This window comes from Enhydra lutris, unplaced genomic scaffold, assembly GCF_002288905.1.
Source record: "Enhydra lutris kenyoni isolate GAN:26980312 unplaced genomic scaffold, ASM228890v2 scaffoldscaffold39, whole genome shotgun sequence".
In the NCBI taxonomy this organism is placed as follows: domain Eukaryota; kingdom Metazoa; phylum Chordata; class Mammalia; order Carnivora; family Mustelidae; genus Enhydra; species Enhydra lutris.
Window position 1 is genome coordinate 26,742,386 of NW_019154123.1, and position 24,636 is coordinate 26,767,021.

The following is a 24,636-nucleotide window of genomic DNA, read 5'->3' on the forward strand; positions in this document are numbered from 1 at the left end:
AGGATGAAGGATGGGTAAAATAGGTGAAGGGGATTAAGAGGTACAAACTTCCAGTTATAAAATAAATAAGGAATGGGGATGAAAAATACAGCATAAGGAAATATTCCATGGTATTGTAATAACTTTGTATGGTGACAGATGATAACCGTACTCATTATCATGGTGAGCATTTCATAATGTATGTAAATATTGAATCACTATGTTATACACCTGAAACTAATGTAGTATTCATTGTACATCAGCTATAATTAAAAAAAAGATTTAAAAAAAACTATATGAATATTTCTCTTTATAATATGTATAGCATGTTTATAATGACTATATAATTTTTTATTAGGAGGTAAGTAAACATTTACCAATTGAATTAGATAATTCTAGACATTTAGGTTGTTTCCAATTGCTCACTCTTTTAAATCCTTGATGAACATCTTTTTGCCCATAACACTCCATATATTGAATTATTCCCTAACAGAAGATTCTCCCAAAGTGGAATGACTGGGTCAATGGAAATCAAATTCTTATGACTCTTAATGAGTACTGACAGATTTCAAAGGATTTTTTAATTTACTCACCCACCCACAGTCCCTCATGAGAAGGACCTTTCCACCATTTTCTCATTAGCATTAGGTCTTGTTAATTTCAGAAGTGAAAAGAGTTTGGTTTGAATCATACCAATCACTAGATTGGTGAACGAAAGGACCCTGGTCTTTCAGCTCCAGTGTTGCCAAATGATACTAGTCATCCTTGTGCAGGGGTCATGCTAATCTTCCCCCTGTGGTTCCAATTTGAGTATCTGTGCTGCTGAAGGGAACACACCAAGTGATATTGGTCAACAGGCTACTCAGCCCTTCCGAACATCGTGTTTCCTCACTTACAACATGGCAACTATGAGATCTAACATGCTTATGGGCTTGAGGATGAAATAAGAATATATTCAAGATGCTTGGTCTCCAGATGGTTAGTCTCCCTTCCTCTTCAGCACTATGTGAGAATTAATATTTTCTGTATCATGGGTCTTCTTGCACTTTCTCCTCTGTCAGTCATCTGTGCATGTCCTTTATCCATGCATCTGTTGGGTTTTCAGTGTTGTTTTTGTTTGTTCTTTGTGTTCTAAGTAAGCTCTACACCGAATACGGGGCTTGAACTTATGTCAAGATCAAGAGTTATGTGCTCTCCTGACTACACCAGCCAGACACCCTAGTTTTTGGTTTTTTTTTTAAGTAATTGGTATGAGGTTTGGAGCACCAACATATGTATTAACCTCCTTCCATCGATCTGCTGTAAATCTGTCGTTCTCATTTGCTTTTTAAATATTTTTCTTTATACCCTGTTCTTAGTTTGTATAACAACACTGTCCCTCTGTTAGCTAAGAATTGAGAGGTCTCTGATAACACTGTTTACATCAGATAAGGGGTCCCTTCTCTGAGATTTTAGAATTTTATGTAAACATATTCCAATGAATTAGCAGAACCTGCGGATAAATAAGGAAACTGTTCACGCAAATATTCAAGTGCTCTTGAGATCCTTTTGGTCTTTGGATCATCAGGCTTTGCAAGGGATACTTCGGAGATGGTGCTGATGGTGATTGCCCTGTTTGAGGCTGTCCAGCATCTTTGACCACCAATCCATGTGTGGGGGTCTCCTCCATCATAAGTCCTGGGTCTCCAAGGTAGAAGCCAAGACCTTGCTTACACAGCCTCTCTTGTCCCTGGGATGCAGGCCTCTGACATGGTGCCAACCCTCGGGGGCACGGGCACAAGGCTCGTATTTACAAGACAGAATGAAAGGAAGCAGCACCAGATGGAGTCCTGTCTCTGGAAGGATGAGCAGCTGAGGTGTCAGCCTCCTGCCTGGGGTCCGTGGTGGGAGCGGTGGGAGCAACCAGGTTGTCTCTGGTGGGGCACTCCCTCAGGGTGATGAGGCCGTTGTTCCTGTCTGGGGATCCTCTGAGTCCCTGCTGGAGTTTTGTGAGCCATCTGATAGCCTTTAAAAAAGCCAAAGGGAGTGGAGCCCCACCTCTGCAACTGAGAACCCCAACTAATACAGGAGATTGTTACAGTCAGGATTTCTCTCCAAGAAAACAATAATAGCACTTAGTGCCCACTGAGTGCCTACAATATGCCAGGAAAGGTGCTAGGCCGTGTGTGTGTGTGTGTGTGTGTGTGTGTGTGTACATATACACACACATATCCTTCAACAATTCTGAAAATTATATATTTTTGTCCTCATCTTGTCATTTTTTATTTACATTTTTAAAGATTTTATTTATTTATTTGAGAAAGAGTGAGCATGCGAGCAGGGGGAGGGGCAGAGAGAAGAAGCAGAGAATCTCGAGCAGACTCCACACCCAGGCTGGAGCCCAATGCGGGGCTTGATCCCAGGACCCTGAGATCATGACCTGAGCCGAAGCCAAGAGTCGGGATGCTTAACTGACTGAGCCACCCATGAGCCCCATCATCTTATTTTTTAAAATTAATAATTTTATTGTTTTTATTAAAATGACTCATCCTTAGTAAATAAATTCAAGCAACATGGAAAAGCCTGAGGAGGAAGGGAACAGCTACCCACAATCCAGTGAGCAGTGTTAACACGTGGAGGATGCCATGGGAGACATCTCTGTCCACGCGTATAGACTGATGGAGAGAGAGGGGGTGGAGTAGATAGATGGATAGGGATAACTGTATGAGATAATATAGATTCTTGTTTTCAAATGGAATAAGACATTTAGTTTAGTTTTTTGTTTTTTTTTTTAAGATTTTATTTACTTATTTGACAGAGAGAGAGAGATCACAAGCAGGCAGAGAGGCAGGAGCGGGGCGGGGGGAGGCAGGCTCCCTGATGAGCAGAGAGGCTGATGCGGGGCTCGATCCCAGGACCCTGGGACCATGACCTGAGCCGAAGGCAGAGGCTTTAACCCACTGAGCCACCCAGGTGCCCCAAGACATTTAGTTTTTATTTATTTATTTATTTATTTATTTATTTTAAAGATTTTATTTATTTATTTGACAGAGAGAAATCACAAGTAGGCAGAGAGGCAGGCAGAGAGAGAGGAGGAAGCAGGCTCCCCGCTGAGCAGAAAGCCCGATGTGGGGCTCGAACCCAGGACCTGGGATCATGACCTGAGCTGAAGGCAGCGGCTTAACCCACTGAGCCACCCAGGCGCCCCAAGACATTTAGTTTTTAATTGGAATTAACAGAAGAAAAAATCAACTGGGGGTAAAAATGAAATGATTTCTAAACTTAAAAAAATAGTTTCTTTACTACAAGAGAAACTATTTCTCAAAACACGCCTTCAAGAGAAAGGAAGCAAGTACTGAATACCTTACAGGTATTGCAGGTTCAGTTCCAGACCACTGTAATAAGGTGAGTATCAAATAACGTGAATATCACAATAACCCAGGGGCGCCTGGGTGGCTCAGTTGGTCGGGCAACTGCCTTCGGCTCAGGTCGTGATACTGGAGTCCCCAGGATCAAGCCTCCCATAGGGCTCCCTGCTCAGCGGGAAGTCTGTTTCTTCTTCTGACCCTACCCCCTACCATGCTCCTTCTTTCTCTCATTCTCTTTCTTCCAAATAAATAAATAAAATCTTTTAAAAAATAAAGTGATTCAAACGGCTATTTTGGTTTCCCAGTGAATACAAAAGTTATGTTTATGCTATACTATAATCTATAAAGTGTGCAATACCATTATACCAAAAAAGTATACATGCCTTAATTTAAAAATACTGTATGGCTAAGAAATGCTAACCAACATCTGAGCTTTCGGCAAGACATAGTATTTCAGCTGGCAGAGGGTCTTGCCTTGATGTTGGTGGTTGCTGACTGATCAGGGCGGTGGCTGATACATCTCTGGCAGCTGTGGCCTTACACAATGTATTTCTTTTTTAAAGATTTTTTTTATTGATTTGAGAGAGAAGAGGGGCAGAGCACAAAGGGAGTGGGAGCGGGAGAGGGAGAAACAGACTCCCCACTGAGCAGGGGGCCTGATGTGGGAATCGATCCTTGGACCCTGAGATCATGACCTGAGCCAAAGGCAGATGCCTAACTGACTTCATGAATGTATACACAAAATGTATTTCTTAAATGATAAGACTTGACAATGGAAATTACTCCTTGATCTATGTGCTCAGAATGGATGTTGTGTGAGCAGACAAGAAAATGGTGTGAATCTCCTTGGAGAGCTCTATCAGAGCTTTTGGGTGACCATGTGCATTGACAATGAGCAGTAGATATTTTGAGAGAATCTTTTCTCTGAGCAGCAGCTCTCAACGGTAGGCTTAAGATATGCACTAAACCACATTGTAAACAGATGTGCTGTCAGCCAGATTTCGTTGTTCCATTTATGAAGCACAGGGAGAGTAGATTTTGCACAATTCCTAAGGCCCTTAGGATTTTCAAAATGGTAAATGAACATGGGCTTCAACTTCAAGTCACCAGCTACATTAGCCCCTAACAAGAGAGCCAGCCTGTCCTTGGAAGCTTTGAAGCCAGGCACTGACTTCTCCTCTCTAGCTATGAATGTCCTTGATACATCTTCTTCCAACAGAAGGCTATTCTGTCTGCACTGAAAATCTGTTGTTTAGTGTGGCCACCGTCATGGGTTATCTGAGCTAGACCTTCTGGAGAACTCGCTGCAGCTTCTCCATTAGCACCTGTTGCCTCCCCTTGCACTTTGATGTTACGGAGACGGCTTCCTTCCTTAACCCTCATGAACCCACCTCTGCTGGCTTCCAACTTTTTTTCTGCAACTTCCTCACATCTATCAGCCTTCCTAGAATTGAAGAGAGTTAGGGCTCTGTTCTGGATTAGGCTTTAGCTTAAGGGAATGTTGTGTGTGTTGACCTATCCAGACCACTCAAACTTTCTCCATATCAGCAGTAAGGCTGTGTCACTGTCTTATCATTCATGTGTTCACTGGAGTAGCATTTTTAATTTCCTTCAAGAATTCTTCCTTTGGGGGCACCTGGGTGGCTCAGTGGGTTAATCCTCTTCCTTTGGCTCAGGTCATGATCCCAGTGTCCTGGGATGGAACACTGCATCAGGCTCTCTGCTCAGCAGGGAGCCTGCTTCCCCCTCTCTCTCTCTGCCTGCCTCTCTGCCTACTTGTGATCTGTCTCTGTCAAATAAATAAATAAAATATTAAAAAAAAAGAACTCTTCCTTTATATTCACAACTTGGCTAATTCTTTGGTACAAGAGGCCTAGCTTTTGGACTGTCTTAGCTTTTGACATGCCTTCCTCATGAAGCTTAAATCATTTCTAGCTTTTGATTTAAAGAGAGAGACATGTAACTCTTCCTTTCTCTTGAACACTTAGAGGTCATTGTAGAGTTACTAGTTGGCCTAATTTCAATACTGTTGTATCTCAGGGAACAGGGAGGCCTGAGGACAGGGAGAGAGATGGGGAAACGGCCCATCAGTGGAATAGTTGGAACACATGCAATATTTATCAGTTAAATTTGCCATGTCATATGGGCAACTGTTCATGTTGCCCCCCAAATTATAATAGTAATATCAAAGATCACTGATCACGGATCACCATAACCAATATAATAATGAGAGAGTTCAAAGTATTGCAAAAATTGGGGTGCCTAGGTGGCTCAGTCTGTGAAGTGTCTGCCTTCAGCTCAGGTCGTGGTCCCAGAGTTCTGGGATGGCATCCCACATGGGGCTCCCTGCTTGGTGGGGAGTCTGCTTCTCCCTCTCCCCGCTTGTTCTCACTCATTCAAATAAAAAATAAAATCTTTAAAATACTGCGAAAATTACCAAAGTGTGACAGAGACATGAAGTGTGCAAATGCTGTCAGGAAAATGGTGCCTATACCCTTGCTCAAAGCAGGACTATCACAAATCTTCAGTTTGGAAAAAACACAGTATCTGCAGGGCACCTGGGTGGCTTAGTCAGTTGAGCTTCCGACTCTTGATTTTGGCTCAGGTCATGATCTGGGGGGATGGTGGGTAGTGGTGAGAGCGAGCTCCTCATCATGCTCTGTGCTGGGGTGAGGAGCCTGCTTAAAATTCTCTTTCTGTCTCTAACCCTCCCTTTATCTCCCCCCACCCCACCACTTGTGCTCTCTCTCACTCAACAAACAAAAATGCACTATCTGAATGTGCAATAAAGCAAATGCAATAAAATAACATGTGTATTGTGCAAACCCCTGAGATACAGTATTTTTAAAAACTTATTAACTTCAAACAGTATGGATTGATCTACCTGCTGCGAAAACTGAGGGGAAGAGCATCCCATTCTCCCACACTTACTATTTTGGTTACTGACATTATTTATGCTTTGTCAGGGTTTTGTAACATTTCTATTCTATTCCTAGATTTTAATTCTCTTTCTTCTGTCTTAGTTCTAAGCTAAACAGTTTCAATACTTACCCTCATGGCTTCTTCATTCCTATGTTCAGTATTTTGATTTTTCTCTTGGCGGGCAGGACTTCACCATGGAGCAATTTCTTGGGTGCTGGGTTCCTTAAAATCTTTCCTTTTAGACAATCTCTGCCTAGTTCTTTCATGAAGTGAGTAACTTTGTAGATATTGCTTCATTGCCCTCAAGCTTTGCATGTTGCTATGAAGTCTGAGATTAGCTCGACTCTGTCCTGTTGAAAGGGACTTCCTTCTCATACTTGAGACTAACCCAGCTTTAGAAATAGGGAAAAAAGAGGGTTCCTGGGTGGCTCAGAAGGTTAAAGCCTCTGCCTTCGGCTCAAGTCATGATTCCAGGGTCCTGGGATGGAGCCCCACATCGGGCTCTCTGCTCAGCAGGGGCCTACCTCCCCCTCTCTCTCTGTCTACTTGTGATCTCTGTCAAATAAATAAATAAATAAATAAATAAATAAATAAATCTATCTTTTAAAAAATTAAATAAAAATGGGGAAAAAATAACAAAAACAAAAACCAGAGGCAACTATGATGTGAGGGATGCTTTGTCAAGTCTTTAGCCTAGTGAGTATTGCATCCGAGCCCAGGAGATGTCTCTGAAGCTGGCAATCTGCACAACCTGGCCTGTTTTGTACAACTACCAGGGACATTAGGAGACTTTGAGAAAAGTAACTCAGCCTCATAAGGCCTCAATTTCCTCTTTCATAAATGACCCAGGTGGACGTGGTTCTCAGATTCAAAGGTGTTAAAAACAAAACAAAACAAAGCAAAAAAAACTAGTGATATGTCCCAGACTTGTAATGTGGACACACACACACACACATACACAGAAGGAAGGAAGGGAAGAAGGGAAAGGAAAGGAAAGTTAAGAAAAGGAAAGTTAAGGAAAGGAAAGTTAAGGAAAGGAAAGTTAAGGAAAGGGAAGGGAAAGGGGAAGGAGGGAGGGAGGGAAGAAAGGGAAGGAGTGAGGGAGTGAAGGAGGAAAGAACTACCATCTGTCATCACCACTGTTTCATAAAATAAAGGACATTTTTATAACTAAAAACAAGTAAAAAAGACAGTATCTCTTAAAGACATTGCATTTAAGTTGAATAAATTTAGCTTTTTGAAAAACTGGCCACTTATTTCATGCATTTAGCCTCAGCCCAGCAATGACTTTTCCTGGCCCAGCCCCTCTCAAAAAGAAGGTTTTGTAAGCCACAAGTCATGATGACCTCACTGCCTTGCTCTCCAGGTCACACCTGTGAGCAAAGGTGAACCTGTTCTTGTTTTCCTAGGTTATGACTATACCCCAGTCATTGGTCTTTAGAAAGGAATCAGTCTCAATGTGAAATGTGAACCAACCAATAAGGAAGTAAAAAAGAAGATAATTCTGTGGTTGGGGTGATGGTATGAATAGATAAGGAAGACAGAACTTTTTCCTCAATTTCCTTAGTCATCCCTGGGCTATATATAGATCAAGTTCCCCATGGAGTATAACATTATAGTGTATTGCTCAAAATAACTTTTGCCTTATTGATATAGTAATAATGCCTTCCAGTGGGACTTGGCAACTGTGAAGTAAGCGGGAGGGAGAGACAGAGGAACAAATATTCTAGTTGTATACAAACAAGGCATTGATCTCAAGTATGCCTACCAGGGAGCTTGTAACCCACACCTATTCAATGTTGGCTTCAACCCAGGCTAGAGCTAAATGAAGGATCTTATTCTTTAGATATACTTGAGAGACATTCTATCATTTAACCTCTCCCCATACCTCTGAATTAGGATCTTAGTATTTCTCTTTTATAGGGGAGGAAACTAATGATCAGAACAGTAAAGAAATTCACCAAGATATCACAGATGGGGCACCTGGGTGGCTCAGTTGGTTGGGTTTCTGCCTTCGGCTCAGGTCATGATCCTGGGGTCCTGGGATCAAGCCCTGCCTTGGGCTCCCTGCTCAGTGTGTGGGGGGTGTCTGCTTCTCCCTCTGCCCCTCCCCCCTTTTGTGCAAACACTATCTCTCTCTAATACATAAATAAAATCTTTAAGAAAAAACATCTCATAGCTAATAAGCTCTTTCAAACCTACATCATTCTAGTTCAAAACTCATTTATATCACAAAGCTTCAGCAGCAGGCTTAGAAAATATTAGCCACTATTGAATGTTTCTAATGTGACTTTTTTTTTTTAAAAGATTTTATTTATTTATTTGACAGAGAGAGAGAGAGATCATAAGTAGGCAGAGAGGCAGGCAGAGAGAGAGAGGAGGAAGCAGGCTCCCTGCTGAGCAGAGAGCCTGATGTAGGACTCAATCCCAGGACCCTGAGATCATGACCTGAGCTGAAGGCAGAGGGTTAACCCACTGAGCCACCCAGGTGCCCTCTAATGTGACTTCTTATCAAAACAGAACAGCAGCAACAAAAACCCCAACCAAACAAACCTAAAATCACTTCATTGGAGAATTTCAATGATAATCGTTACTGTTCCAAGGCACTGAACTAGGAACCAAGCCATTCATATAAGCTACAGTTAGACTAGTGTTAATTCTAGAGCGCTGCGCTAGTCAGGATGGACCGAGTGATGCTGCGGCAGGCGACTCCTCAGTCTCAGAGCCTTAAGAAAACAACAGGATGTTTCCAAGCCCAGAGAGCCAGGGTCCCACGCCAACAACAGTGGCTCCGTCTCAACGTGTACTTCCATGATTGCGGAGGCGAGAGAAGTGAACCTCACACATTGGCTCTTAAAGTGTCATCCCGGAAGGGATACATTTCACTTCCGTTCATGTTTCTTTGGCCAAAGCAAGTCCTGTAGCCGTATTTCACAAGAGGTGGGGAAGTACATGCTACCTTGTGCCTGGAAGGAGGAAAGCTGGACATTTCCTTAGTGAACCACAGAAATCTTTCTCCCCACCTCTAGGGAACCACTCATCTGTTTTCTGTCCCCACGGTTTTATCTTTTCCAGAATGTAATATAGATGGCATTACCCAGTATGAAGGCTTTTACATCTGGCTCTTTTTACTTAGCGCCTGGTTCTGAGACCAAAGCAGGGGCCTGCCTCCTGCGGTGGTTTGTTCCTTTTCTTTGCTGAGTACTAGTCCACTGTACCCTTGTTCCCCAGCTCATCAGGTGAGGGGCTTCCTAGCACATCTTTAAAGTGTTTCATCTAGGGGTTCCTGGGTGGCTCGGGCTCTCTGCTCAGCAGGGAGCTTGCTTCCCTTCCTCTCTCTCTGCCTGCCTCTCTGCCCACTTATGATCTCTGCCTGTCAAATAAATAAATAAAATCTTTAAAAAATAATAAAGTGTTTCATCTACAAATGCCTGCTTGGGCTTTGCTACAAGAGATCCTTGCTAAGTGTTCCTGTTCAGTTACATGTCATAGTTGTGCACACGCTTGCTATCAGGGAGTCACCAGTCTGCAGCTCCTAGAGTGACTGAGTCCCTAGGACCTTCAACTTCAGTGTATTTCTTCTGTTGCAATGGTTCGTCTTCTCACTCACTCATTCTGTTTTAGCAAATGCCTGTTAGGTGGCATTTGAACATCTAATGTTCAACAGGACAGTCTTAATTCCCACCCTTACAGATATCCAATTTTGGGCTCATTAACCCCTTTGTTATATGGGGAGCAGGAGGAGAGGAGGGAAGGGGTAAACGACAGCAAGTCCAAGGTCTTTGGGGCCAGTTACTAGTGAATCAGCATTGAGATAACATTAATTCTGCAGTTGTCTTTCTTTGGGTGACAGGAGTTCCCTACTGTAGAGAACCAATATCTTCTCTTGCTGTTGCATTTCTTTGCTTACAGAGTCTTCTCACATGATTCTCCCTTTTAATCCTCACAACTCTGCAAGGCAGTCATTATTATCTCTGCTTTAGGGATCAGGACTCTGAGGCTCAGAGAGCTGAGCAACACATTTGGCCTGAGATCATGATCTGGGAAAAGAGCCATGAAATTTAGAGAATGTCTCATACCAGTGGTTGGAGCCCAGGCCTTGCAGTGGTGCTGTAAGTTTTTACAAGGTAAATAAAAAATCAATAAATATCTTTATTCTTGGCATCTCTCTCTCTCTCTCTTTTTTTTTTTAAAGATTTATTTATTTATTTGACAGTGAGAGAGATCACAAGTATGCAGAGAGGCAGGCAGAGAGAGAGGAGAAAGCAGGCTCCCTGCTGAGCAGAGAGCCCAATGTGGGGCTCCATCCCAGGACCCTGGGATCATGACCTGAGCCGAAGGCAGAGGTTTTAACCCACTCAGCCACCCAGGCACTCCTCTCTCCCTTCTTCTTAAAGATTTTATTTATTTATTTATTTATTTTAGAGAGAGAGAAGCTACATGGGGTGAGTCAGTGTGGGGCAGAGGGGGAAGGAGAGAGAGAGAATCCCAAGCAGGCTCCATGCTGAGTGCGAGCCTAACACAGAACTCAATTTTGCAACCCTGAGATCATGACCCGAGTCAAAATCAAGAGTCAGGACACTTAACTGACTGAGTCATTCCGGAGCCCCCGGCATCCCTCTTCTATCTTCCTGAAGTTCATGCTTGCTATATCAGATGGCTATAGGACGCCACAACCCAGTTCTGGGGATTCAGAGCTGTCTTGGCCACCCAGGATCCAATACACAAGGACTGTGGTCTACACCCCTTATTTTTTGTCATTTTCCAAGCAACTGGAAAAACTCAGTGTGCATTGATGAAGTCCTTTAAGTCCAAGAGTCTAAAAATATTTTTTAGATCTTTGCTTACTGGCAAATCAAATCTGTCAGTCAGATGCACAAGTAGGACAAGCACTCTGGCCAGCTTGTCAGTGGACAGCAACAGACCCACTGTTAGGTCCTAAGACAATACCACGGGTGAGTGGGTCTGGAAATGCTCTGATGTCCCGCTGAGGTGGGTAGGAGGGGTCAGTTCTGGGGTCTTGTTGAAATCTCCATTGGGATGGGCTAAGAAAGCTGAGTTTAGGGGGAGCTGGGTCAGGATAGGAGAGTGCTGCTGGTCATGCCCACTCTGAGCTATCTGATGGACTGCTACCCTGATCTAATGTGCCCAAAGTTCACCCTCAGGCACCAAGCTGACAAGGTTAGCCTCTCCTAGTGACCAAGGTTTCCATCATACAGCGTCTGAGAGGCTCACCATCCCTGCCATGAGAGGAACTGAAGGAAGCAAATAATTAATGAACATCTATCTAGCCAGGCAGCTATATTCGCGGGCCAGCATGAGTCTATGTCTCATGGTCTGCTGTCTTCATGTTCCAAGGATTCTCCTGGCCATGGAGTACAGACATGCTTGCTTCCTGCCCCTTCCCGTTCAAGATGTGAAAAGGTGGCCTGGGATGGTTGCAGGGGAGGCATTCAGGAGGAAATATTGAACATCTGAACTGGTTATCTATTCTCCAATCCATAGAAAGGAAAGCAAACACCAGCAGGTGTTATACACCTGAGTCAGGCTTTTTTACCATTTAGGTCATTGTGTCCATCCATCCATCCATCATCAAAAGTGCATTTCCTCACCGAGCTGGGTACTGAGGATCCAGAAATAACTCAGTCCCTATGTTTGCCACACAAGAGTTTCCCGAAGAGTTCCATTGTTAACTTGTGAAAGGTAACCTGCTGCCCTCTGTTTGCTTGTTATTATGAGAAAAACGCACAGTGAAAATGATATTCATTTTATTGCATCATTTACTGACTAGAACGCCAGACTTAAAGTAGATATAAGTATAAAAATAACCAGATTCTTACAAATAATACTTTGCTGCTACAGTACTGAATAATTAGTGGAGGTGGCAATTATAATACAACTTTAAATAACATTCTCATAATGGTTTTAACACAATCGACCAGGGGTTTAAGGTTTAAAGGTTTGCAAAAAGAAATTCAGGACAATGTGAAAACTCAAGAAGTTCACATTCCAGCAACATGCTTCTTTTAACCATAAGTCCAACAACACAAACATTAACGAAACTCACAGCAACCCAGGATGAAAGACCTTCTGTTTTTGAAGAAACGGGCCAAGGTAATACAGAAATCTGGGTTAGTTTCCCGGATAGACTGGTTCCCTCCCACCCCTGTCTGGTCCCATCCTTCCTAGGTAAGAACTCTGCACCTGCATTGCATATCCTAAAAAAAAACCAAAAAACAAAAAACAAAAAAAAACCAAAAAACAAACAAACAAAAAAACCCCACCAGAATCTAGTAGGCAAATCCTTTGAAATGTCCTGTTAAAAAATGCAGAGGGGACAAAGCTGGTGTAAGATCTCTGTTTATAGACCTAAATTGTCCCCTTGGGTTTCACAGGCTTTTTTGTGAGCAGTTGCCAGCAAACAGGATGGATTATAACACTATGAAAAGATACTTTAGCACAACAAATTGACTGGCATTTAATACTTTGATATTTCTAGTCTTTTAACCAGTCTCCTTCTCTGGGGATTTCAGAAAAGAAAAAAAGAACACACACTCAAAGGACAACTCTACAAAACCCTATCTGTTTCCATAAATGCACACAAGAACCTCAGAAAGATGCTTGGTCAGGAAGGAGGAAATGACACGTCCCTTCTAATCCCCACAGAAGTCTTCCCATAGAAAAAATATCTCTGATGTGAAGGGCAGTTTTAAAGAAGACAGAGAATACTGAAATACTGAACTTTCCATTCTTCCTGTCTCCAAACAAGTGTTCTTGTTTTGAAATCAGGGTAAGTATCTTAGAACAATGGGTCTGAACCCGACTTTGGAGCATGCTAGGCTAAACTAAGCCAGAAGAAACTAGAATGCTCGGCTTTAGCTTCTTCAGGCTAAGTTCCCAGGTATTCGGGCCCTTGGCCAGTGGGCAAGATAGCTTCACGGAGACCCCACAAAGCCACATGCGTGGTATGTCCCTCAGAGGCGCTCTGGGAACTTCCACATCTGAATAAATACCATCCTTCAGAAACATTTTCTTAGGCAGCCATCCAGCCCTGCAAAGATGCTGCCCTTCTGTTTGGACCAACTTTAAGAATTACCTCTTCGAGAACTTAATAGTCACATCTTTGTTTAGAATTCCAAATGCTAGCAGCCAGCTCGATTACCCTCTCCATTCAACATACTTGGCTCTAAATGAGTTAGCTGCTTCTGAAAACAAATTTTCGTCCAAGGAAGAAGATTTGTCAGCATTTAAGACATTCAACTGAATAAGTTCACGACTCTGATCACATTCACAAAAATATGCTTCTAATACGTGGGAGCCACAGCCTTCCCGCGGATACAAGGCAAAACGGGCCTCAGCGGGCATCTAAGTCTGGCTGTGTTTGCCAGAAACCTGGGTCATCACCTCACCCTTCCTACGCCCCAAGCCACGTACCAGTACACTTCTCGCTAAACACAAGCCAGCCACTCTTAACCTCACGTGTCCAAGAAATGGATGCAATTATATGCAATGAACCCAAAAGGACTTTTTCAAAAAGGAATCAACATTATTTTGGTTTTTTTGTTTTTGTTTTTTTTTTTTTTTTTGCATTTCATGTCATTAGTTCAGTTAATGCTTAATAATATTAAGGTTCTTCAAAAAAAAAGTATATTATAAGCCCACTCTCTCCTGCCCTCTTTGACATGTAAGGTCCATTTGGATGGTGAGGCATTCACAGGAAGGCAAGGCAGGGAGAGGAGTTTGAATCCTGGCTCTCTAAGGCAAGATATTCACTTTCTCTAGAAGTTCACGTGTGCAAGAAATGGACATTCATGCATGCTTCACCAGGGTGTGGTGAGGCCAAGGGCCTTGCACAGAGCCGGGTCATGGTGGGAACACCAGAGATTCGGGTCACAACAGGCAGACTTCGTCAATTCTCTCCAGGGCCCTGGGCTGGCTCGTGGGGCCGAGAGGAAAAGACAGGAGAAAGAGCCCCCCCGCCAGCTTAAACAAACCCACAGTAGCCAGGAGGCTGGCAGGTAACCCCCACCCCCCATCCTGCTCTGAGGCACTGCCCGGCCCTCTAGAAGTTGAAGCCTCTCATGAGCAGTGAAGTGTCCCTTTTCCCTTCCACCTTCCCCTAGCTGTGGGGCCCCAACGAGGCAGGACCGTGGCATTTCTATGGGCACGAATCGCACATTCCAGATGCAGGGGAAGGCATGGAGCACCCATGCTGAAGCTGAGGGCTTCTGCTCCCCAGGGGCACACCCTACCCTGTCTCTCCAGTCCAGAGGCTGCTGCTGTCCCACTGCTTGTTTGCCCTTTGCCCAGGTAGGACCCTCTGGGAGGTACCGAACCCCAGGCAGATGTGCAGCCGGCCTCCCTTCCTCATTCAGGGTGGGCAGCCAACGTGTAACCAGGGAGCAGTCATGCTGGTTTTCATGCCTTGTTAGACCCTTGTGCTCTTGAGACAGCCCCTCCCCAACCCCACAGCCTCCTAGCAAGGAGATACCTTTGAACCTCACATCGTTGGAGGCCTCCTTTTTTCACAGTAAAAGAAAAACAACATTCTTAATCCACTTCACACGCACCAAACCTACTCACAAGAAAGCACTCTTGGAACTCACAGGACACTCTTCTGGACATCAGCATTCTTAAGAATGCTTTTGAGACAAAACACTTAACTTTGTGTAGCTTATAGCTTCTGGTCCTGACACAGGAGATGATCTGTCAGCTGAGACAGCATCGGACACCTTTAGCTGAGAATGCCTGGGAACCCACCCCCACCACGCCTCTGGGTTCTGGGGATAAGCAAGGATCTGCATCAAGAGCCAGGAAGCAAGGTCACCTCACCAGGGAGGCAAGTCTGTTGGCCCAGGTGAGCAGAGGGCAGGAGCTCGGAGCTCTCCAGTTAGATGTGAGACCAGGGGGCATGAAGGCCCTTTGGTTCCCCAGAAAGAGGCAAGACCCAGAGATTTCAGAAAGGTGATGCCCTGAAATTTGAAGCTGGCATCTGCTGACGACAAGAGAATTTGTATCTCAGGAGATGAGTCCAATGTAATGACTAAAAAGCGTCACACCTGACTTGTGTTCCTGCTGCCAGCAGGGTGATGGTGGCTTGTGGAGACCAGGGGACACAAAAGTTGACACTTAGAACGCTAAGGGTGAGGATTACAGAACAGTAAGGGTGAGATAGACTCTGAAGAGATGAGCGAACTCTGAAGAAACAACCATGCCCAGGACAGAACTGTTCCCAAAGGCTAGACCGCTTCCAGAAATGTAGCTCCTGAGCTCCAGGCTTCAGGGTGGAAACACTTCTCTGACCACTGTGTTCTCCTTACTTCATCCCAAACCAGGATGTGTCAAAAGCACATGGCGGGAATAATCGCAGTTCCACAAGGAGCAGGTAAAGACATCGCGCCCTGGGGGTGCCCCTCCCCCCACAGGACCCAAGTCACAGGCATAATAAATAAGACACGCGGCACTTCCTTCCCAAAGGCAAACTCTCAACGCCTAAACTGGCCGGAAGTCTTTAGTTCTCCGACGCTGACTGAAACTACCATGTTTCTGGAGGGAACTCCGCAGTAGTATAAAGAGGGGCGAATTACTGCACGAGAGAAAATAAGTTATTTCTTCAGTGAAAAAACAGCTTTGAGCCCTTAGTTGAAAGAGGACACTGAGTTTGTGGGCAAGATCCCAGATAGGGTCACAGAAGCCGCCCCAGAAGGGAAGCAGACTCAAGGATGTGTGGCTCCATCCCAGCTCCCGGGTCTTCCTCAGGAACCCACACAGGCTTCCCAAAGCACGAGGGTTTCAGGAAGTGGACCGTGCCGGGTCAGTCCAGTCCTCCGGCCACATCCGGGTGCTTCTCCCTCAGTGGCGGAATTCCCGCTCAGGCCCAGTCTGCATTCGGCTTCCCATTTCTACTGCACAAACATAACAGCTTCGGCCTCCGCGGCGGGAGGACAGAGTCCTGAGTCCCGCGCCGACACCGGGCGCTGCCCTCAGGAAAGAGAAGCGCCCCCCCCACCCGCCTCCACCCTGGCCCTGGGCTCTGCGACTCTCTGGGCCTCCTCCCCACAGTGCCCCGCCTCACTACCGGCAGCGGGAGGCCTCCAATTAAAAGCAAATGCAACTTGTCTTGCCCTGATGCAGACTTGTTTGAAAAAGGGAGGATTAACTGCGGAGGGAAAAAAGAAATAATCTTAAATAAATGTCACCTTGACTACAAAATGGGGTGTGTGCTATGCCTCGCACAGTTTAGTTCCTCATTTTGAGGGTTGGGATGGAAACTGCAGAAGACCTAGAACCTACTAAAAATACTGTGTGCTCACCTGCAGCATCTCCAAACCTTAGTGGTATGTTCGTTCATCCGTGGTTTAGCATGTAGATACTGGGCAGGGGAACCACGAAAGAGCCTGTACTTTGCAGTAAATTAATCACCAGATCAAGGCCTATGGGAGCGTCTGAGGAAAAGAGGCCTTCTTTTTGGAACAGTCTTGGAAAAAATCCAAAAGGAGACCTCCCTATCCAATTGACTAAAGTGCAAACTAAGGAAAGACTGGGTCCTGGCGAAGGTGCCTGAAGACATGCCCTGGTTAAGAGTCAACCCGTGGCCCATGACCCATGGCCGGTGGCCCCGAGGTGGCTGCCTCATTTGGGGACACCCGGGACTGGCCCCTGTTCATGTTCACAGTAAGGCAAAGGTGCCCAAGGAGCAGCCCTCAGTTCCACGTCCCGGATCTGTCTGTCCCCTTCCCCTGTGGTCACGCCCCTCACGCCTGTCCTGCTGCTTTCTGCTTGCCACAGGAGTGTGGCTCCATGAGTCCTGGGAGCAGCCCGTGAGCACGCTGGCCCCCCTGGTGCAGTCCTCTGAGTGTGGAGGGCCCACAACTTGCTCAGAGTGCTGGGCCGTCTGTCTCTCTTCCGCCCTTAGAAGTAGTCTCTTCTCCTGCTCTCATCACTGATGAAAGATGGGTTATACTGTCCAGGGAAAATGCACGAGTGCCGTGACCCCGGCAGTCCAGTGTACGCCGGGTAGAGTCCATTGCGTTCAAGTTCAGGATTTCTTACGCTTGTGGGCTGGTGGCCAGAGAGAAGAGAAGAGAAGTGCATTTATTATACATGGATTTAAATTTAATGTGTTTTTTTTCCCCTTGGAAAAAAAAAAAGAGAAGAAAAAAGAACGCTATGTTTTAATAAACCCAAGAGGGAGGCAGCTAACTCTAGTGGAGCAGGGTCTGACCTAGAAGTCAGGACCTCCCAGGCCCTCTCTTTGTGGAGCCTGGCATCCCTTTTTCAAAGGCGATTTTCAAAGGCATCCATATTTTCAAAGGAGATTTAAAAAAGTGGAGCCTGGCATCCCTTTTTTTTCCCATCCCTTTTTTTCCATTTAAAAAAGTGGAGCCTGGGCACCTGGGTGGCTCAGTCGGTTGAGTGGCTGCCTTCGGCTCAGGTCATGATCCTGGACTTCCAGGATCAAGTCCTGCATTGGGCTCCTGGCTCCTTGGGGAGTCTGCTTCTCCCTCTAACCTTCTCCTCTCTCATGCTCTCTCTCATTCATTCTCTCTCAAATAAATAAATAAAATCTTAAAAAAAAAAAAAAAAGTGGAGCCTGGCATCCCTTTTTCAAAGGAGATTTTCAAAGGCATCCATATTTTCAAAGGAGATTTAAAAAAGTGATCAAGGGCAGCCCGGCAATTTTAGACCAATATAGGAAAAGACCTGGGCTAATTATCCTAATTATCATAAAGATTCATTATTACTTGATTATCATCTTGACATTTAAAAGAAGTGTCTTTCTTGCAGAGCACAGCACTAAGGTCCCTGCCACAAACAGGGAACTGACTTTTGCAAGGTCATAGGACTGCCTATTAAAGGTGGAGTCAGGACGCCAGAGTGGGAGGCCATCAGCAACAGGCAGCCGTCTCTGACCAGATCCCAGCCGAGGCCATGGCTCCCTAGCTGACGTGCAAAAGCAGCTCACAGGGAAACGACACAGCTACTTTGAGGAGGCCCTCAATGAGGCCCACCGGGAGAAAATGCTTGCCTGGCAGAAAGAAAACACTAGAGACAGCATATAATGAACATGGATCCTAGGAGTGCCCGAGGTACACCTGAGGCCACTGTGAGAGACAGCCTTCTCACTCAGGGGACAGCTTCATACTATAAGCGTAGGCTCTACGGACTGCTCAGCCCATTTCTGAAAGGAAGACGGGGCTGGTTTAAGTTCTTGATTATTTCTACTTCCGGCAACTCTTGTGCTAACTCCACGGAAACACACCGGGGTTGGTCCTCTGGTGCCCTGGGTCTGTTTGTCCCTATGCGATTTTGCCAGGCAGGGGGGAAGAGTCCCTGGCAAACGGTGTGAGGGTGCAGGCACACCTGCTCGGGCTGCAGACAGCTGCAGACACCTGGCTGCCGTGAGAGGAACAGGGCTTCCCACACGGAGAACACAGCCAAGCACTTGTGCGGAAACATTAACACTTAACCCCAGCTCGAAGTTTGTGTCTGCATCTGTCTTTTCCCTTATTTATTCTTCTTCTTTTTCTTTTTTTTTTTTTTTTAAAGATTTTATTCACATATTTAACAGAGAGAGATCGCAAGTAGGCAGAGAGGCAGGCAGACGGAGAGGAGGAAGCAGGCTCCCTGCTGAGCAGAGAGCCCGATGTAGGGCTTCATCCCGGGACCCTGAGATGATGACCTGAGCCGAAGGCAGAGGCTTAACCCACTGAGCCACCCAGGTGCCCTCTTACTTCTTGTTCTTCCCCCAGTTTCAAGTTTTCCAAAGGGTCCAATGGAAACAACAGCTTCCTTAGCATGAACCTCTCCCATCCAAAGTCTGAACCCTCAGGGTTCATCCCCATAGCAACTAGATGGGTTGTAACTTCTGTCACAGTGCTGTTAAGTCCCCACGGGGCAAGGTTCCACATTTATTGCTACCTCAAAGAGGTCCACGTGGAATGAGAAGTCACCTATGTCTGTTTACTTCCCAGCTCAGACAGCCCCATTTGTGTTTGCCACGTTACATGAAATGAAACGGGCAGGGCACGGGTTATCCGAGGTGGGACAGAAGGAGCCAGAGCTTCCGGGGGTCTACCGTCTTCCCAGATGATGCTGTCCAGGGCTGGATGGGGCCCACTGTTGAAGACCCACTGAGTGAACATCTCCTAAAACTCTGAGAAGTGCTGCTGGGGAGGCCACTGGAGTGTTCTCTGGAGTGTTCCCAATCCCACAAGCACAGGAGGAAAAGTGGGGCAGACAAGGGATGAAAATGTGAGGGCCACAGCCTAAATACAACAAATTCTTTCTGCTAACTTTCAGTTTCCAATCTTATAACTCAAAAGCAAATTTGGTTCCAGGAAGGGTTATCGCTACAATCCCATAAAAGTAATGAGCTCGGTCGGGGGAAGTAGCCTTCATGATCTGGATGTCAAAACTAACAAATACCATGCAAACAGATCGTAGTGAGTTGTATATTAAATTATATAAATAAGAGGCTCAGGCCACCATTCTCTTTAACCCTTAAGCAGCTGAAGTTATCTTTGTTTTACCACAAAACACAATCCCTGTACTTCCCAGAGGGGATCAGAGCCTGAGCTGTCCCGGGCACAGAGATACGCACCGAGTAATACACATCCGTCATCTGGAGGAGATTTTTGGTACTTCCGTTCTCGTGCATTTCAATAGCTTCTCGGCCCCATTCTTGTGAGCGGGGGTTTTTGGGGTACTCAGCATATGGGGACATTTGGAAATCTCCACTTTTGAAGATGAGTTTGCTTATGTCATTTTTACTCTTTCTGTGGAATGGAAAATAGTTGATGATTTAAATGAACAAGTTCTGTAAAGAAATATCTATGAAAGCATGTTTTTATTATTTTAGAAGGTAGTTTGGACGGAAAGCTACCATTACATTCTTTTATAAATGCCCACTGAAGAAATGGCATTATTGTTGTATTTTGCCTAAAACAAATAAAAAGGCAATTAGACGCAAAAAAAAAAAAAAAATTGCAAAAAGATCTTCCAACTGGAAGGGACAGGTTACCATGGACAGAGGATGAACAGCTATCTATAGTGAAGCAGTCTTCTCCAGGGGACCGAGGTCACTGCATCTTGGGGGCAGTCAGGGAAATCAGAGTCATGAATTCCCAGAATGCTGGAGCCAAAGGGTCTTTAGGATTTTTTAATCCTATGGTTCTAAACCTGCCTGAGGATCAGGATATACACGGAAATTTGTAGGTTTCACCAAAATTTGCTAAGAGATGGGCTCTGGGGACGGGACAGCTCTGGCTTTGTGAAAAAATAAGACTTGTTGTTCCCTAGGTCACGTTTTGCTACTAATGAAGCTGGGATAAGGTGCAGGCCTCCTGCCGTACCAGCCAGGGCCCTTTTACCCCCATGAAGCTACTCCACTGACCATAAAACCAGGCTCTCTCATTTGCAAAAATGCCCATCTGTTTATATTAGCTTCACACATTCTCATTTCAGCAGGTCAGGGAAAGCCCAGGACAAGCTCCCCTACTTATGAGGGATCCCTGGCTGGAAATGGTGGAAATATGTGTGATGTACCTATGGAATGGGCCTAGGAGCAGACATTTTTTGTTATATTTGCCCTGGATAAAATAATCTGAAGTTTCTTCCTTCTTATCTCCCTTCACTATAAATAAACTTTCTGGGAAGGCACAAAATGACTCAGGGTCATAAAACCAAATGTCCCGCATGTGGCTTAGGCGTTGTTCCTTCTTGCAAGTTCAAGAACAGATCTGCCACAGTGTTGCTCCCTGGAGGGTGGGGCCTCTGGTTTCAAACAATGACCTAGTAATTCATGACTACCTTCCCTTTTGCCAAAGCCCATAGACACTGGCTCCTTCTCCAGGTGGTCACACTACCTGGTTCTCCGATACTTAGCAAATAGGAGGCTTACTTCCTCTTGAGGTTTAATCCCTCTAGTTTCTGGTCTCTTACCCAGGATTTTATTTCCACTCATAGTTTGTCTTTGATGATGGGTGGCAACTTGGCAAATGTTAGGCAAACACGGTACCATGAGGTGTGGGTTCCCAGAAGGGCAGTTAGGGCAAACTGCTCTCTGCAGCCTTGCTGAAAGTGAAAGATATCTTATGGTGTCCTTCCTATCAATGTCCTTCCTATCAATAGCAAGCAATAACTTGCTATTTTGGTAGGTTCCCGCCATCTGTTACGTCAGAAAAATTCCTGCCATTTATACTCATCTAAATCAAAGGTCAGAGTTTTCCATTATCTGACTAGATAATCACCCACAGAAGGGATCAACTCCTTCCTTTCTCCTCCTTTCCCAGCAGACACCCACTGCACTGGCTTCCAAGAAGCCCAGAGCCCAGCATGCTGCTGAGTGCGAGCTCACCCTATGTGCCGACTCCCGTTTGCTTAATGGTGAAACAGCTCTGCTAACCCTTCACCTTTGTTTGCTTCTAAATTTGCCCATTTGAAGTATGTAAGCCAATGGTTTGAGTATATTCAGATGTGTGTGACCATCACCACAATCAATGTTTACAACAGTTGTGTCACCCTAAAAAGAAGCCTCTTACCCTTTACTCCCCAGTTCGCACCCCTCACTCGCCAGCCCCAGGAAACCACTAATCTACCTCTCTGTCTGTGAGATTTGCCTATTTTGGAGAGTTCATAGAGATGGAATCATACAAGAGGTGGTCTTTTGTGCATGTTTCTGTACATATTCACTTCCCAGGGTATGGACATCAGAGAGCAGGTGCCGGGTGTAAGGGCCTATTTAGCCAGAGCGATGCCATCCGGTTAAACAGTGATTTTGTTTATGCAATAAAACTTAAACTGAACCTACCCTCCCCCACCAGGGGAGCTTACTTAACAGAGCCCAAATACAAGGGCGGTTCAGGTCAGGTGGAGATAACGGGCCGAATGCAGGGATGAGTCAGGTCAGGGGGAGGTATCCAATAATGGGGGCGCATACTGTCTCCCTAGCTACCAAGGAGTGTGGGCCCCACCCTTTGGGCGCCAATTCTGACCAAGGTGATAGGCTAGTTCAAATAGCTACTGTAGGGTAAATTGTAATTCAGTTGGCCACCTGTGTGTGGCCGGGCCCAACCACATGGCCTTTGCTCTATAAAAGTTAGTCTGTAAGGCAGGGAAGGGTCTCCCTCTCTGTAAGGGGCGGCCGGACCCGTCGGTTTGACAGTCGGTTTGATTCTTATGCTTGACGTGAAATAAAGCTTTGCTCGACCTTCGCTTTGTATCAGTCTCGCTCCTTTAATCACGGACCCATTATTGGGGGATCCAACACCGGGTCACAGGCGGACAAGGTGTTTACCTTCCCAAGGAGCTGACAGACTCCTTCAGAGGGGCTGCACCATTTTGTGTTTCTGCCAGCAGAGCAGGAGTGTTCCAAATCTTCCACAGCCTCACCAATGTTTGCCGTTTTCTTGTTTTTTAATTTTTATTTTTCATTTAAATTCAATTAATTAACATATAATGTATTATTGGTTTCAGAGGTAGAAGTCCATGATTCATCAGTCTTATATAACAGCCAGTGCTCATTACAGCCTGTGCCCTCCTTAATGCCCATGACCTAGTTACCCCATCCTCCCACCCCCCCTCTTGGTTTTTAAATGGGCATCTTAGTGGGTGTGGAGTGATGTCTCCTGGCAATTTTGTTTGTATTTCCCTGATGGCTAATGATGCGGAGCGTCATTTCATGTGCCTCCTGGCCATTTGTTCATCTCCTTTGGTGAAATGCCTATTGAAGTGTTTTGCCCATTTTTTTTTTTAAAGATTTTATTTATTTATTTGACAGAGAGATCACAAGCAGGCAGAGAGGCAGGCAGAGAGAGAGGAGGAAGCAGGCTCCCCTAGAGAGCAGAGAGCCCGATGCGGGGCTCCATCCCAGGACTCTGAGATCATGACCTGAGCCGAAGGCAGCGGCTTAACCCACTGAGCCACCCAGGCGCCCCTGTTTTGCCCATTTTTAAGTGAAGTCGCCTTTTTATTATCGAGTTTTAAGAATTCTTTCTATATTCTAGACATAAGTCCCTTATTAGACATATGATTTTCAAACCCTTTCTCCTGTTCCCTAGGTTGTGTTTTCACTTTCCTGATAGGGTTCTTTGAAGCACAGAAGTTTTTAAATTTTGATGACGTCCAATCTATCACTTTTTTATTGCTTGTGCTTAGGGATATTCTTTTTTTTAGTAAAGGAAACAGAGTCCCATTTGCTGTCCTTTCTCAATGGCACTATGTATCATGAATTTTCCTTTCTCCTTTTTTGAATGGTTCCGTTATACAGGATGATTTAATACTGTAAAGCACCCCAAACATTCTTTAAAATCTACACAGACTATTGCTTAGCAGAGGCAAAGAGAATAAGAATGTGAACTCCTGGCACTCACCGGCAGCAGGTAACAATCAGCGCGATGCCGAGAATCAGAAGAAGCCCACCTCCTGCTGCTGCGATCACCACGGTGATCAGCTGATAAGCTAAACAAAGGTTAAAAAGGAGAAAAGTAGACAGGTAAGACGTAATGAATAAATAAATGAATACAAAAGAAGAGTAGCCCTCTGTGCCCCACAGCTAAGACCTTGCCTCCTCTGATGACCACCACCTTTCATGGGGTGGGGGCAGGCAGGGCTCCTCAATGCTAGCTCTGGCATTTGCTCTGTTGGAGGATGGCAGGATATCCACCCAAAATAGTCCTCTTTAGCATGCTTATTATTTTGAACTATTTATTTTTTTAAAGATTTTATTTATTTATTTGACAGAGATCACAGGTAGGCAGAGAGGCAGGCAGAGAGTGGGGGGGAAGCAGGCTCCCCACTGAGCAGAGAGTCTGACTTGGGGTGGATCCCAGGACCCTGAGATCATGACCAGAGCCGAAGGCAGAGGCTTAACTCACTGAGCCACCCAGGCACCCCTTGTACTGTTTATTTTTGAGAAACTGGGACTCAGGAGAAGCTCTGAAAACAGCAGGAGTAACCCCTTTATAAGGGAGATTTACATTAGAAAAGGGGCCCGCACCAGAAGACAGCTCAGAGTTCACCTTTTTGCCTGAGAGCCTGATGTTGGGGCTGGGCAGCCTTTGTTTACCAAACAGTTCCTCCTCTCACTTTTCCCAGGTGGCTTCCCACCCCTGCCCTTGGCAGCCCGGACACCTAGCCCTTTCCTTAACTCTGAAGGGCGCGGAAGCCTCAAATATCCAGCTGCCTTTGAGTCTCCTATCTTTGTGGGGCTCCCGTGTATGCTATGTAATTAAAATTGTTTTCTTTTTCTCCTGTTACTGGGTCCTTCATTTGGGGTAGGGGTGGGGGTGGCAGTAGAGTTCTAGAAGGGTAGAGAGAAAATTATTTTTCCTCCCTTGCCTGCACTGTTTGGAGAAGACTTCTCCTTTCTTTCTTTTTTTTTTTTTTT

At 45.3% G+C, this 24,636-nt stretch overlaps 1 protein-coding gene across 3 annotated transcripts in view; it reads right to left on the reverse strand.

Moving 5' to 3' along the window:
- Window positions 1-11,994: 11,994 nt before the first annotated feature.
- LOC111155190 (heart development protein with EGF like domains 1) overlaps window positions 11,995-24,636 on the reverse strand; it is a 91,496-nt gene continuing 78,854 nt past the window's right edge. For all 3 annotated transcript variants that reach the window (XM_022515290.1, XM_022515293.1, XM_022515291.1), the window contains 3 exons: window positions 23,621-23,708; window positions 19,852-20,026; window positions 11,995-17,309 (listed from right to left, as the gene is read on the reverse strand). In XM_022515290.1, the coding sequence (XP_022370998.1) occupies window positions 17,160-17,309; window positions 19,852-20,026; window positions 23,621-23,708 (413 nt within the window). In that variant the 3' untranslated portion in view covers window positions 11,995-17,159. The remainder of the gene's footprint in view (window positions 17,310-19,851; window positions 20,027-23,620; window positions 23,709-24,636) is intronic.